Source organism: Drosophila suzukii, chromosome X (assembly GCF_043229965.1).
Source record: "Drosophila suzukii chromosome X, CBGP_Dsuzu_IsoJpt1.0, whole genome shotgun sequence".
Classification (NCBI taxonomy): domain Eukaryota; kingdom Metazoa; phylum Arthropoda; class Insecta; order Diptera; family Drosophilidae; genus Drosophila; species Drosophila suzukii.
In genome coordinates this window covers 12,082,175-12,096,076 of record NC_092084.1, presented here as the reverse complement: position 1 = coordinate 12,096,076, position 13,902 = coordinate 12,082,175, and the positions used below count along the sequence as shown (strand labels likewise).

General features: G+C 40.0%; 2 protein-coding genes across 2 annotated transcripts in view; both read left to right on the top strand.

The window, feature by feature from the left end:
* The window catches only part of NetB (Netrin-B), a 71,065-nt gene that overhangs the window by 42,414 nt on the left and 14,749 nt on the right, over positions 1-13,902 (top strand). The gene's annotated exons all lie outside the window — the stretch shown is intronic.
* LOC136117279 (uncharacterized) lies at positions 10,555-13,754 on the top strand. The gene is made up of 3 exons (XM_065867600.2): positions 10,555-10,847; positions 10,904-12,568; positions 12,627-13,754. Exons 1-3 carry the CDS (start codon positions 10,701-10,703, stop codon positions 13,101-13,103), a joined length of 2,289 nt encoding a protein of 762 aa, XP_065723672.2. The 5' UTR covers positions 10,555-10,700; the 3' UTR covers positions 13,104-13,754.

Below are 13,902 nucleotides of genomic sequence, written 5' to 3'. Positions count from 1 at the left end.
TAGATTTTTATCTTCAAGCGTATTCTTAGTACACCCACTTACCTAAAAATTAGGGTGCCTACTTTATAAAATGTTTTTCCTAATATGGTAGATATAAGTCCAGGAAAATTTCTAAAAATTATCTCCTGTGTATTAAGCCACCACGCCCACTTTGAGCCAACGAAATGTGGTGTGTGGGCTCATTGAAGGGCATTCAAATTTAATTTGCATGCAGGCTGAGCAAACTTTTGTTTACCTTGCGGTAGCGAAATCAAATTTGAATCCGCTTTGAGTTCCGCTTGCTCGATTCCACGGAGCCGGGTATTTCAAAGGGATCCTTATCAAAGTCGCGACTAACTAGGACGCGTCTAGAGTGGCAGCCGAAATCGGTTAAGTTTTGACCAAGCCATGGGGGTTTCCCCATGCCCGTCAAGCCCCCAAAAAACCACCCGAAAACCACCCGAATTCCCCCACAGGTGGCGGGCATAAACTGTTTGAAGTATTCTCATCTGCGAAAAGGGGAGGCGAAAATCGGTGGGGTGGCTGTGGGTTGTGGTTGGGCGGGTTTTTAGCTTTAAACGATGCCAAATTATTTTTATTTATTCGTGCGTTCAAAGAGATTAGCGCTCACTAGATGGCGCCACCTCAAAGGCGTTCACGGTGAAATGCAAAGCTGTAAACGTGTATTTATCGATGTGTAAGTGTGTGTGTGGTATAAAAAATTTACAAAAAATAAAGATTTTGAGAAATATTAAGGGACTTAAGCTCCTATGGCTCTAAAGCTATTCTTTAATTCAATCGATTACGCCATTACCACCATTAAGGCGCCTAGACGACTCCAACATTTTCCATAATTTATGACTTTTACTTTACCCTTTTAAAAGGTATCATAAAATACGGAAAAGGGAAAAGCCATAAAGAATTTGTGGGAAATAGGACAATAAATAAATTTAGGATACCTAACTATTAAGGTTTTCATATAAGCTCAATAATAATGTAGTTTTTACTTTATAAGGAAGAACAAAAATATTTATTTAGTATTTATAGATAAGAATACTTTATATTTTGATATGTTAAGGGTAGTATCTTACTCCAACTTTCAAGTAACCCTTTTTTAGTAATAAAAATGTACGTTCTTTAAAAATACCAACTAGTTATGACGCTGTAATAGCCACTTGGTTCTTCGAAAATACAAAGTCCGAAGTTTATCACTTAAGTGAAGGGTATTTTCGCCACACTTTCTTGCCCCTCCGTACTCTCTTTTTTTATTCGTTATGAGGCCATTTAGGCGGCCCGAAAAGGAACAAATCTTTTATTGATGTTCGGGAGATGGATGGGATGTGCCATCGGAGGAGGATGGGGCTGCTCTAGTTGGAGGGCTTTGGGCCCGGTCTGTTGGCGAGCTCTTTGGCAGCTCATAAAACCGGCAAAATGCGGCAATTGCTCGCGTCGCCATTAACCCCAACGTGGTGTTACCTGGCACATGAATAAATCACGGGGTGATTCACAGCCCACCACCCTGAATATACTGAAAATATACCCCCCCAAAATATATATGTATGTATCGGCCCACTCGTTCAACTGCCAGATGATAAATGTGCCGGGTTGTTTGGTTTGTTACACGCCCTACTGGCTTTCTTCGATTTGCTTAACAAATTTGTGAGATTCTTAGCACATTTGCATATTGCGTTAGGAACCCCCCATACCATCGATTGTCAAGTGTAAAAGTCGGTAGAATTCCGCGTCCTCTATTTATTTTTGTGAATGATTTTTTGTTCTGTTTTGTATTCGAATAGGTTGGCACAGTAATGACGACATTTCCTTCCGACATTGGGAGAAAAGACAGGGTTGCGCTGCTGTCGTTTGCGCTTTTTATTGCTGCCGTCAGTGTTGCCATTGCCATCCGAGCAGCAGCCGAGAGAAGCCATTTTAAAAGGATTTCGATTTCTGTATTGAGTTTATTTAGCTCCTTGCTCTCGAAGGAAAATTGAGTGGCGGATGGTGGGGGCATCGCTCAATCGAAGTTGTTCAATAAAAAATGTGCTGGAATTTCCTTGACATTCTCGCCAACATTGATGCCATTCACACCCGCTCCCCTTCAAGCCAACACCTATTCGAAAACATTTTTGCGATGACTTTTCGACGGGGCATTTTTGTCGTAAAACGCTTGGAATTTCATGCGATTTTGTATTGGAAGGGTCACGGCAATACGGGAACCCAGGGGAATTGACCCGAATTTGTTTTTTGTATTCGCGCCCCTCTGTGGAATGTCCATTCTGGCTGGCCTTGGGTATTTTCTGAATAATTTGAATTAAACAAACGACGAAAAGAAGTGACAGGTTCCTCCGACCTCTGGCCCCGCAAAATCCAAAGCAAAATCCCAATCCTTGGCATCGGTTCAATCAGTGGAAGTTCATTGGGCGAATCGTAAAGTGGATAATTGCTGATTGTGGGTATTGAATGACAGCTTCATTGGGGAAGTGCTCGGGAAATCCAATCCATTCCAAACCCATCCCCAGTCGCACGATAAATCTAAATTGCTAAGCAATATGGCAATTTAAAGGGACTCATTACATGTTACTTTGATTAGAACAGGAGGCTCTTTAAAGGATTGTGTTTATTGGATGCCTTTAAAAATATTACAAAGTTAGAAGGCTATATTTGATGATATTTTTATGAGTTTTATATATTCCTATATACTCGTACTATATAGTATATTCTATATAATAATACTGATATTTAATAATATGTTTTTGGTCCTAAATGAACTTAAACCTCTTTATTTCTTATACCTTTTTTGATATTCTACCTCCCCGAGTTAATAAAATTCCGTATTAAAATTTAGAATAAACTGATGACCAACGAAGCCTATTAAGGTGACCACACCTTTTTACTAGACAGTTCCTTTTTTACTCCTCCGCCAACACCTCGTAAATAATAAAAAAAGGAGAAAAACAAATTATTTTCTGCTGCTTTAGCTGAAAGTTTGCTTATCAATGGGGGTCTATGGGGATTGGGAATAGGATGTCTAGGGAGTGGGGAGTGGAAAACCTTGTCGGGTCAGTGGACCCGCTGCTGTTTATAATTTTTACTTCGCGGACCCGACGCATTCATACGGCATACAGAGCCTGGAAATCCTTTTCGCTCCTTTTTTCCTTCCTCTGGCTTCCGTTTTCTGGGTCCTGGGCGAGCTCACATAAAATTTAATTAAGTGCAACAACAGCGGCAGCATCGGGGACCCCGGCGATAGCAGCATCGTTTATAAAATTCACATAATAACAATAAATTTTCAAATGCGCCTTGGCAGCCAGCGTCTGCGTCCCTCGTCCTTCGTCCTTCGTCCTGGGCCTAGGTATTAAAATTTATCGCCAGCTTGCGTAGCACGCGCAGCAAACGCGAAGAAATTTGCGTGCCGGATGCCAAGAGGAAGAGCAAAAGACACGGGGAGGAAAAATCACTCTACACTGAGAAACAATTGGTTTGGTATAATATTGTATATATTTATTGTATATTTTAAGTGGCCTTTTCACTTCGGTATACAGACAAACCTATAAACTTATGACAGCAATCACTATTGGTTATGGGAAACAAGATGGAACCAACTGGGTTATACTACACTAAAGAAAAGTAGTTGTATACTTATTTTACAAATATTTTTTAGAAAATTGAGCCAGCAACAGAGGTTTGATAAAAACCAATATTAGATATAATGATTAGATAATATGTTTGAATATATTTCTTAACCAATTAGATAAGGCTTAAATATAAATAAGATTATAAAATTATTTTCAAAAACCAGTTCATATGAAATTCGACTTCAAAGATATAACAATATATATTATAAAAATATCCTAAGATTATGATATCATTATCATATCTTATGATATGATATAACATATACAATGATAACATAAGTATACCTAAATATTTAGTGATATTTATTTCAGTCAAATAAATTTTGGATACGAAGCATAAAAAAATCTTTTTAATACAAGGAGTATCTCCTTATAAAGATATTATTAATTTATTTTGAGATGTAATCAAAGGGTACCATTTAAATGTGTATTTATCAAGCTAAAATTGAACCGGAAAAATACGGAATAAAATACTACTGTTTTGGGGAACATATTTTTTGTAATCCCACAAATCTTTCTCAGTGTAGTGGCGAGTGGCACCAGCAGAAGACGCGGTGCGATGGGAATGCCAGCTTAGTGTCCCCAGAGGCGGCATTCGAGCTTCTCGAATCGCCTTCTATGGGTGTGCATATGTATTCCCGATCAGCTTTAAGAATGTATAAAATGTATAAGGCAGCGATGGAATGGCAGTCACATATGTTGGCATATATCTATATGGTGGGGCCCGGACACCCCCCATCCCCTCGAATAATTTGTCTATTTGTTTGCCTTCGCCTCGGTTGGCTTGCTCATTCATTTGACTCGCATTAATTACATGACACGCACACGAAACCTGGAGTCTGGAGTCGGAAATCCAGAGTCCCAGTCCCAAGCTTATTGCCAACCCCACCGAAAAGAAAAACACTCCCCCTAGGCCCAGAATAATTTATTAAAAAGACCAAAAAGAAAGCTTTCTTCTCTGCACAAGACGCAGGCACTAAAAAAAATAGTTGGCCAATTATTTTGATTCTGAATTAAATTATAATCATCAATATAGTTATTAAAGGTTAAATATAGAACTGCTTTTATTTTTATTGATTTACTATTTGTTGGCTGTCTGAGCCCAAACTCTAGACTATTTTATTAAAATGACTAAAAATTCACTAATAAAAAAAATGTTAACCATAATATAAATTCTTATTATAATTATAAAAATCAAATAAAATACTTGGCTAGTTATTATAATCGCTAGATTGTTTTTTCAAAAACCTGAAAATTATCTTTACAGTTAGTTATTAATAGGTTGGTCATTTTAAAATAATATTCTTGATTTCAAATTTTTAGAACGGCTTTAATTATTATTGATAGGTTTTTGTTGGCTGTCTGAACGGGATTTCATTTGCCAGAAGTTGGCTTACATATTTGGCTCCTTGGGGGAAACCCATCCGATACCCATCCCTATCAAAACCTTATCCCCATCCCCATCCACCATCCACATCCTCATCGCCATCCACCATCCTCCGCCAGCACACACATCATCATCTGCATCTGGCTGAGCCTCCTCCTTGTCCGCTCGTCAACACAAATGACTGTCTCGTGTTATCTGCTAAGCCGCCTTATCTGTTTTGGGTCTTCTGGGTCCCCTCGTCCTGGATCCTTTCTCCAGATCTCCAGATGCAGCCCCATCCGCCCTTCTGTGATTTCGCCTGTGTTACTTATTTAATTTGTTGCTTATTTGTGCCCATGAAGGAGCAACAAGCGAACAGGTCCAGGGCATACAGCTAGCATCTTCTGGGATCTGAGAATCTGAATCCGCAGTACGAATCCGAGTACGACTCGACAAATTCCTGGCTCCATTCGCTTGTTTGCATATGTTTAACATGCTCCCCAACTCCCCCGCCCAATTGTTTGCCTGTTTGTTTGACTGTTTGTTTGTTTGTTTGCCTGTTTGTTCGACGGGACTGTCTGCATTGTGTCCTTAACTCAACCGAACCGAACCGAACCGAACTGTACTAAACTGAGCGGGGGGAGCGTGTTTTCCTTGGGCCTGCTAATGATTTTGCCAGGGTGCTAATCAAATTGCCAGCCCTGCAGCAGCTAATGTCATTACCGAAAGGTGAACTCAGTGGGGGCAGTGGGATATGTAAATATTTATCCAGATTCCGGCTGGTGGCAGACCCAGGGATTACAAGTCGCAAATTATCTGGGCGAAAATGCAGTTGTGGCTAATGGAAGTGCCTGGAGATTTCCGTTTTGGGGAGGCAATAAACTATTGTATTAAAAATACACAATGGCAGGGAATGGGAATTGTACCTAAAAGAACTTTTGTACTCACTGTTATGTCACTATGATATATAATAATATATATATGATATTATATATGATAAGTAATAGTAAATATATGATCATTAATAAAATATATATGATATTACATATGAAACTTGATAACACAAAAATATTTTCATATTGTAATAATGTTGAACATGTTATTTACATCCTATGTACTCCATGAGTACTATTAATAATATTAATATCAAAACCTATTCATATATTATATTATTATTAATATTTATACATTTACATTATGTTTAAAGGACTTCACCTCAAGGTACAATTTGAAACAGCAAACATTTGGTTCATTATTAAATGTAGAATGTAATAAATATAAACTTATGCTGCTCAGGTTTGCCACCGGTATACCTCGTTGGGTTCCATAAATTACCAAGATCCGACTTAAATCTCCCCCTGTGAAACTTTTATCATTGATTGCCATTTCACTAGACTTTCTTCGCTTTCGCCGCCGCCACCCTTTAAGTTTCCACTGCAGCTGTTGGGCCTGCAAGTTGTCGCATCTTTTACCGGCTTCCTTTGGTCGCCTCCTGGTTATTGCTTTGGCACATTTTTCGATTAAAATTTATTTGCACAACTTATGAAAACTTAAATGCCCATAACGGCGCCGCCAGACTTGGTCTGCAGACCCGTATCCTGGCTACATAGCACATCTGGAGGATGGTTATTGGGGAATAGGAATGGGTATACGAATGGGGGTGCCGAACCCAGGACCGTCTGCGTTTTTGGCCAAATGGCGCCTCTTGGGCTGCCACATTGCTGGGCTAAAAACTTTCAAATATTTCATAATTTGCAACATATTTTATGGAGGCGCAAGAGCATATTGCACTTTTCCGGCCGCCTTTCCCACCCAAAATTTTGCCACATTGCTCATACGATTTGTTATTTATTCCCCGAACCCCCTGACCTGGTTTTTGGCCACCCCCTCGCCTTTCGTTAAATAATTCAAATGACTTCCGACTTAGACTTTGACATTGAAGTGGTCGTTTTCCTTCATTTCCCGCCGTCGCCTGGAAAAATTCAGTTTGCGAACAGATGAAGCACAGCGACGTCTGGGTATTTTCCTTCCTTCCCTCCAAAAAAAAATTAAAAAAAAGAGGAAACCCTCTTCACAGGTACGCGGCGCACTTAAAAAGTAATTTTATTACACAGCTACTTACGGCAAACAGCGGAGAGATACGGATAGATAGATAGATGGTGGTGGGGGAATGGAGCACACTTAAAGTCATCACCTCAAAGCGAGGGGAAAATGGAAAATTCTTGGCGGAAAATGGTGATGTTGGCAGCGATGTGAATGCCCCCCTTTCCACCACCACACGCCCATTGTCACACTATTTGCCGGAAGTTCTGCTCAACCTTCGTACCCTTCGTCAACCTTTGACGCTGATTGTTCTTGGGCCCATCCCAAGAAACCCCTACTCACTCCCTACTTTTCTCAAGCTCACTTCTTTGCTTTTTCGTTTACAAATTTTTCTCATTACATTTTTACATCATCTTTTGCCACTTTTCCCCTTTTGACTTTTCACCGGCTTCGCACAGAGCGCAAGTTTGGCGAAAGTTTCCACTACTTTTTGCCCTTTTGCCTGGCTTTTCTTCAATTTGTGCCCCACCCACATTGGGTTGGTATGGTATCTTCCAGTTCCACCGGTTCCGTTCCTCGTCAGCATCTTTGCCAGGTAATTTAATGACTCGAACTCCCCGTAGTAATGAGCATCCAATAGGGTTTGACGGCAAAAAGGGAGCTCTCTAATTTGCCAGATCACCAGGAGACTTTCCCATGGGGTGCTGCAAAAACTATAAAGTACGTATAACCGAAATCAGTTGATATTTATTAACATAGCACATGTGTCGCACACAATAATTTCAAGATGATTTGGCATAAAGGGTTTAACCAATCATTTTATAAACATAAGAAATAGCCATTTCTAACTTATCAACTTTGACTGAAGCCAATTTTTGCTGAAACTGCCTTTTCAAGTTTCTCTTTCCTGAAGAGTAAAAGTCTTTAGAAAGTCTTTAGTACACGAGGGTCAATTATCCTAATGCAAAATTATACCATAACATAAAATATTTATGCTGGCCCTGACAGCTTGACCATTTTTCCCATTCCCTGTCAAAATATTAAATGGATGATAGTACCTTTGGAAAGACGAAGTTGCCCAGAAGAGTCTGCATTTTCTAAGAACGCAGCTTCTTCTCATCTCGCAAGCTTAGTTCAGCTTTTTCCCTGCCATTTTCCAGTAAATCCAAGCTGTACGAGTGTATATACCAAAGCACTGAAAGAAAATGTCAGGAAGTTCTTAATAGATTTCAATAGGAACTATTAAGTATTCAGTTAAGATTTCTACATTTTTAGACTTTATAATATATGTTTTATACAAATTTGTTGAGTTTTTAATCATACTTATACAGTATATGTATGTTTATTCTAAGCTTTTCTCAAATTCTTTGAGTGTGGTTATCTTTTGCCCGTTGTTGTTCTTTGCTTCTGCTGCTGGCATTTCATTTAATTACTTTTGACATCAGGTAGAAATTTTCGCTGCCGCTTTTCAACCCTTTTTTCGGTCTTTTCGAGTTGAAGAGGGTTGTATGTGGCGCTTTTTAGGGGGAAATATGGTAAGAGGATGGTCGGGAAAGTGTGCCAAATATTTGTTTAGGCATATTTGCCAATGGCCACTGGTGTTCTCATATCCGCAACTCATCACAAATGTAACATCCGCATCCACATCCACATCCACGTCCACATCCACTCTAACATTCACATCCACATCCGCCCGAAATACGCATCCTTTTCATTGTAAATGCTCATATTTGCATTTTTCCTTTTTGACGTTTGCTTTGCGAAGCGTTTTTTGCTACCACTACCTTCCCTTTGAATTTATTTTGATGTATTTCCGTTTGGCAAGCAAATATCCAAGATTCAGATGGAGTGGGTCGGAAAACAGAGTTGGGTTGGGGTTTTCTGGCGGGTTTTCATTAGCTGATAGTTTTAGCTCGGCAAATACAAATATGCGTTGGTCTTCTTGAAGCTTTTCCATCAGCCTTTGGCTGTTAGACACATCTCTTTTGTCTGAAAAATGGATAAGTATAATTTAATATATTTTTCTAATATTTACATACATGTTAATAAAAATGTACTGTAAACAGCAAGACATTTTAGGTATACATTTAATATTTTTTAGCAGTGTAGTAAGTGCCTGTCCTTTTTGCTCTTCTGGGCAACCTGATGCCATGCATAGTTTTTCGTCCCTCATTAGGACTGCCGGATATTCCACAAATATACATATATATTGTGATTTTGGCCCGGGCAAATGGAAAATGGAAAATCTTAAAATCCTGCCGCTACTTTACAACCGGCGGTCGGGGCTGCCTGTGCATTATACAGTTAATCATTTAATCTGCATATGTGCATATTAATGAGTTTCAGCGTTCAGCAGTCCGCGTTCTACCACTACTAACCAGGATTTTACCCACTTTTCCACTCCGATTTTCCCATAACTTTGTGGAATTTTTTTCCTCTCTGTTTTTTTTTGTGCCCTGCCCAACCGAAAGTTTTGTTTTTGTTTCGTGTTTGTGTGTGTTTTGGTTTCGCTCGGTCGTGTTTTTATATATTCACATACTTTGTTTGGCTTGTTTGCTGTTACTTTTAAAAGCTTTTTTAAGTAACTCGAACTAAATTAAGTTAAATACATTTCGTGTTTGTCCGCATTCTGGCTGCATAAAGATGAACGAGCGCCGAAGTTGTCACACGCGGCGTATGCGTAACGCAACCCAAATCCTCCCGTGGAAACGTGAGCCTGCTCCATTCCGCTGAAGTTCCTTGAAGATGATGTATAGCGACCTCGGCTAATGGGTTTCCCATTTCCCCCAACGCGGCAAGGATCAATTCAATTAGCCTTGGCACACATATCGTCACAAGTGTAACAGCACCGACAATAATATCTTATGGTACACTCTTTAGGAACTTTTCCATGAACTAAATTTGCTTTATATTTGGTTTACTTCTAAGAAAAGCATGCCCATTTAACCATGCCCAATATTTCCTGCCTTGTGTGTATTAGTGTGCATCAAAGAATGCGGTATTATCCGTGCTTTTATGTACGGTCACACTGGTCCTTGAAGATGATGTATAGCGACCTCGGCTAATGGATTTCCCATTTCCCCCAACGCGGCAAGGATCAATTCAATTAGCCTTGGCACACATATCGTCACAAGTGTAACAGCACCGACAATAATATCTTATGGTACACTCTTTAGGAACTTTTCCATGAACTAAATTTGCTTTATATTTGGTTTACTTCTAAGAAAAGCATGCCCATTTAACCATGCCCAATATTTCCTGCCTTGTTTGTATTAGTGTGCATCAAAGAATGCGGTATTATCCGTGCTTTTATGTACGGTCACATTGGCCCCAAAACATAACTAAAAATCAAACTAATACCATAGAACACTTTTACTTTAAAAGCAAGTATTAACATTTGCTGGATTTTCACAATAACCACATTATATTTCAGTGCTCTATACTCGGTTAGCCTTTGCGATTTAGTATTAGCATTTGATAGAAAAAAGTCACACTGTTATCGATAACTCACGAAATACTTTATAGTATTTTTTCATACTTGGGGTATTCCCCAGTTCATAAGATTGTCTAGTATATTTCGAGCGAGTTATCGGGCTGATGGTCACTCTTGAAAAAAATCAAAAGCACGTGCACGCGATTTGAAAGCTGTCCTTTTGTATTAAAAGTGATTAAAAGTTATGAAACCCAAAACATTTCAAACCTTCAGAGCCGCTTGGAAACAAGTACTTACAAAGAGCCGTAACATATCAGCAGCGGAAAAGAAACAACTTGAAAAGAACTTCAAAAGATCGCTTTCACGGCCATATTTTTTACAGATAGGAAGTGTAAGAATTTCTCGGCGTGTGCAGAAAATGAAGATATATAATAATTAAAATTTCAGACCATTAGGAAGGAGTTGTTGGTATTGCGTCGCAAGGAAGACAAGGCTAAACCAGTTGAAACTCTGGCAAAATGCACAGCTCCTAAACACAGCAAGAGTACTCAAAGTTCTACTGTAAATCCGGCAATCAAACAGCATGGAAATCCTCATGTTTCTGCTACAATCATAAGTCCGAAGGATTACAGTTCCGAATTGGATTTACGCCCGAGTTGCTCAAGTGCAAGAAGCGCTCACCTCACAGAGCATATAAATGTTTCTTCGAATTCTGCAAAAGAATCTATTGCTAATTCTACGGTAACAATTCTAAAAGTAGAAATTCTGCCGGGCTGGCATAGCAAGATTTCTTCGGATTCTAAAGAAGAGTCAATTGTTTCCACTTTAACTTCTCGTCCTACTAGCAAGAGTGCGGAGGAAGGAAATGTAAAGTACTTGGCTAATATGCCAAGTTGCTCTTCGAAAGCAAGAAGCACTGATATCACAAAGCATATAAATATTTCTGCGTATTCTGCAGAAGAATCTATTCCTTACACTGCCACTAAATATACTATGCCAAGTGCAAAAGTCATTAAGAAGGTTTCTACAGCTAGTGCTCAATACAGAAATCCTCCTAATTCCCAAAAAGCTAAGATCTGGAGCCCACAAGCCATAACTCAGTCCCGCAATGTATGGGGATCCAAATCTAAAGGCACAGAGTCCGGTTGGCATATCGATCCGAGGCTTAGGAAAATGAATACCCCCACTCAATTTGTCAAACTAGGACCGGCGTGTAGAAAGCCGTCAGTCTCCGTGGCCAAGGATGTCAAGAAACTCTTGATGTCCTCACCCAGGGACAAATCGGTTAAATTTCCGTCCTCCAGTTCTTCAGAAATCGAGGAAACAAAGGTAGCACTAGAAGCCCTTCCGCTTTTAAAGAAGCCGGTGATCAAGCCCAAAAGAGGACGCCCCTCGTCTTGGGATAAGGCTCAGCAGGCGGCCACGGAAGCAAAAAAGGATCAAGGATCAAAATCACCGCCACCCAACAAGAGGACCAAGTCGAACGATGGCGGAAAAGCAGTAAGCGGTGGCGAAGCCCCGATGGTCAAGCCCAAAAGAGGACGCCCCTCGTCTTGGGATAAGGCTCAGCAGGCGGCCAAGGAAGCACAGGTGGCGGCGCACGATCTAGGATCAAAATCACCGCCACCCAACAAGAGGACCAAGTCGAACGATGGCGGAAAAGCAGTAAGCGGTGGCGAAGCCCCGATTGCCGCACCATTGGTTGCACTAAGTGTTGACCGCTGTATGCAGAGCAACAACAATCCCGGTTGGCATATCGATCCGAGGCTTAGGAAAATGAATACCCCCACTCAATTTGTCAAACTAGGACCGGCGTGTAGAAATCCGCCAGTCTCCGTGACCAAAGTTGTCCAGAAACTCTTGATGTCCTCACCCAGGGACAAATCGGTTAAATTTCCGTCCTCCAGTTCTTCAGAAATCGAGGAAACAAAGGCTGCACTAGAACCCCTTCCGCTTTTAAAGCAGCCGCTAGTCAAGCCCAAAAGAGGACGCCCCTCGTCTTGGGATAAGGCTCAGCAGGCGGCCAAGGAAGCACAGGTGGCGGCGGACGATCAAGGATCAAAATCACCGCCACCCAACAAGACGACCGAGTCGAACGATGGCGGAAAAGCAGTAAGCACCTCGCTGGATTTTAAAATAATTTATTATTTATTTTTTTTTTTTGCAACAGGCAAACATAAAGGTCATGGTCCTAGTCCCCACTGTGGGCGGTGGCGAAGCCCCTGTGGAAGAAATCCCGTTGATGGACCTCGGGCAGTCCAAGCCGATTGCTGCACCATTGGTTGCACTAAGTGTTGACCGCTGTATGCAGAGTAACAGCAATCCAAGGCCTACCCCACCCAATATTCAAGGTTTCTACATCTTACAAAACTTCAACAACCTGTCGATTCCGGAGGAGCCGGAAGCATCCTTAGTCAACGAGGAGATTGAGGAGCAGTGGGTGTGGGAGGAGGAGCTGGAGGTGGGAGCCGAGGAGGTGGTGGAGCAGGAGCAGGTGGAGGAGGAGCTGGAGGTAGCGGCGGAGGAGCAGGCGGAGGAGGAGCTGGAGGTGGCGGCCGAGGAGCAGGTGGAGGAGGAGGAGGAAGAAGACGAAAGGGACCTTGATGAAATATCACTTTTCGCGTCCGATGAGGAATTTGACGTATAATCCTGTGCCATCGATTAGCAAATCGATCCTTTGCCACATGCTCTTTTGGATACCTCAATTACTCTTCAATAATAATCTACTAATACAAACGATAATTACAAGCATGATTTTATAATTCAGGCTCACTCTGTCCTACCCTCAAAAAAGTTTCAAATATGACCAAGCCATAACTTTCAATACTCAACAATACTTTTTTAATATTTAATCATTTTTACAAATATTCAACATTTTTACAATAACCAATGAGTAAAAACATTGGTTTCCAAAACAACGATTTTTTATGCCGAACTTTTACACATGCTTATAAAGTTTTTATATAATGTTGTATAATTCATTGCAAATTTCAATCCTTTTGGGTTGATAATTCCGGTCCACAAAGTCTCCATCCGCCAAAAATTTTTAAAATCACATGTCAATATCTGATCAAAAAAATATCGTATAATTTTTAATACTTAAGATATTTTTACAAAAAAAATATTATTTTGACAGTGATCAAAACTTGGAAAACAACTATCACTAATTATTCACACCTGCTTTGAAATATTTTTTATAACGCTGTATACTGTCTTTAAGGATGAAGAATATTTTTGTATATATTGCAAATTGCTTTGGTTTTGAATAATAAAATTATATCATAAAAAAAAATGAAAATTAACATTTACTAATTATTTTTGAACACACAATTACTATGTACAAATCACACAAATGGAGAGGTAAAAATGTGGTGCAGACTTTAACATACTACATTTATAATATTTAATGTTGTGGCAAAAAATAATTATATCTTCGATTAACTATA

Bases quoted from the DNA above. Each gene is read 5' to 3' on its own strand.
- LOC136117279 (XM_065867600.2), top strand. From the start codon at position 10,701: ATGAAACCCAAAACATTTCAAACCTTCAGAGCCGCTTGGAAACAAGTA. The intron at 10,848-10,903 runs GTAAGAATTTCT...TTAAAATTTCAG, and splicing joins ATTTTTTACAGATAGGAAGT to ACCATTAGGAAGGAGTTGTT. The intron at 12,569-12,626 runs GTAAGCACCTCG...TTTTTGCAACAG, and splicing joins CGAACGATGGCGGAAAAGCA to GCAAACATAAAGGTCATGGT.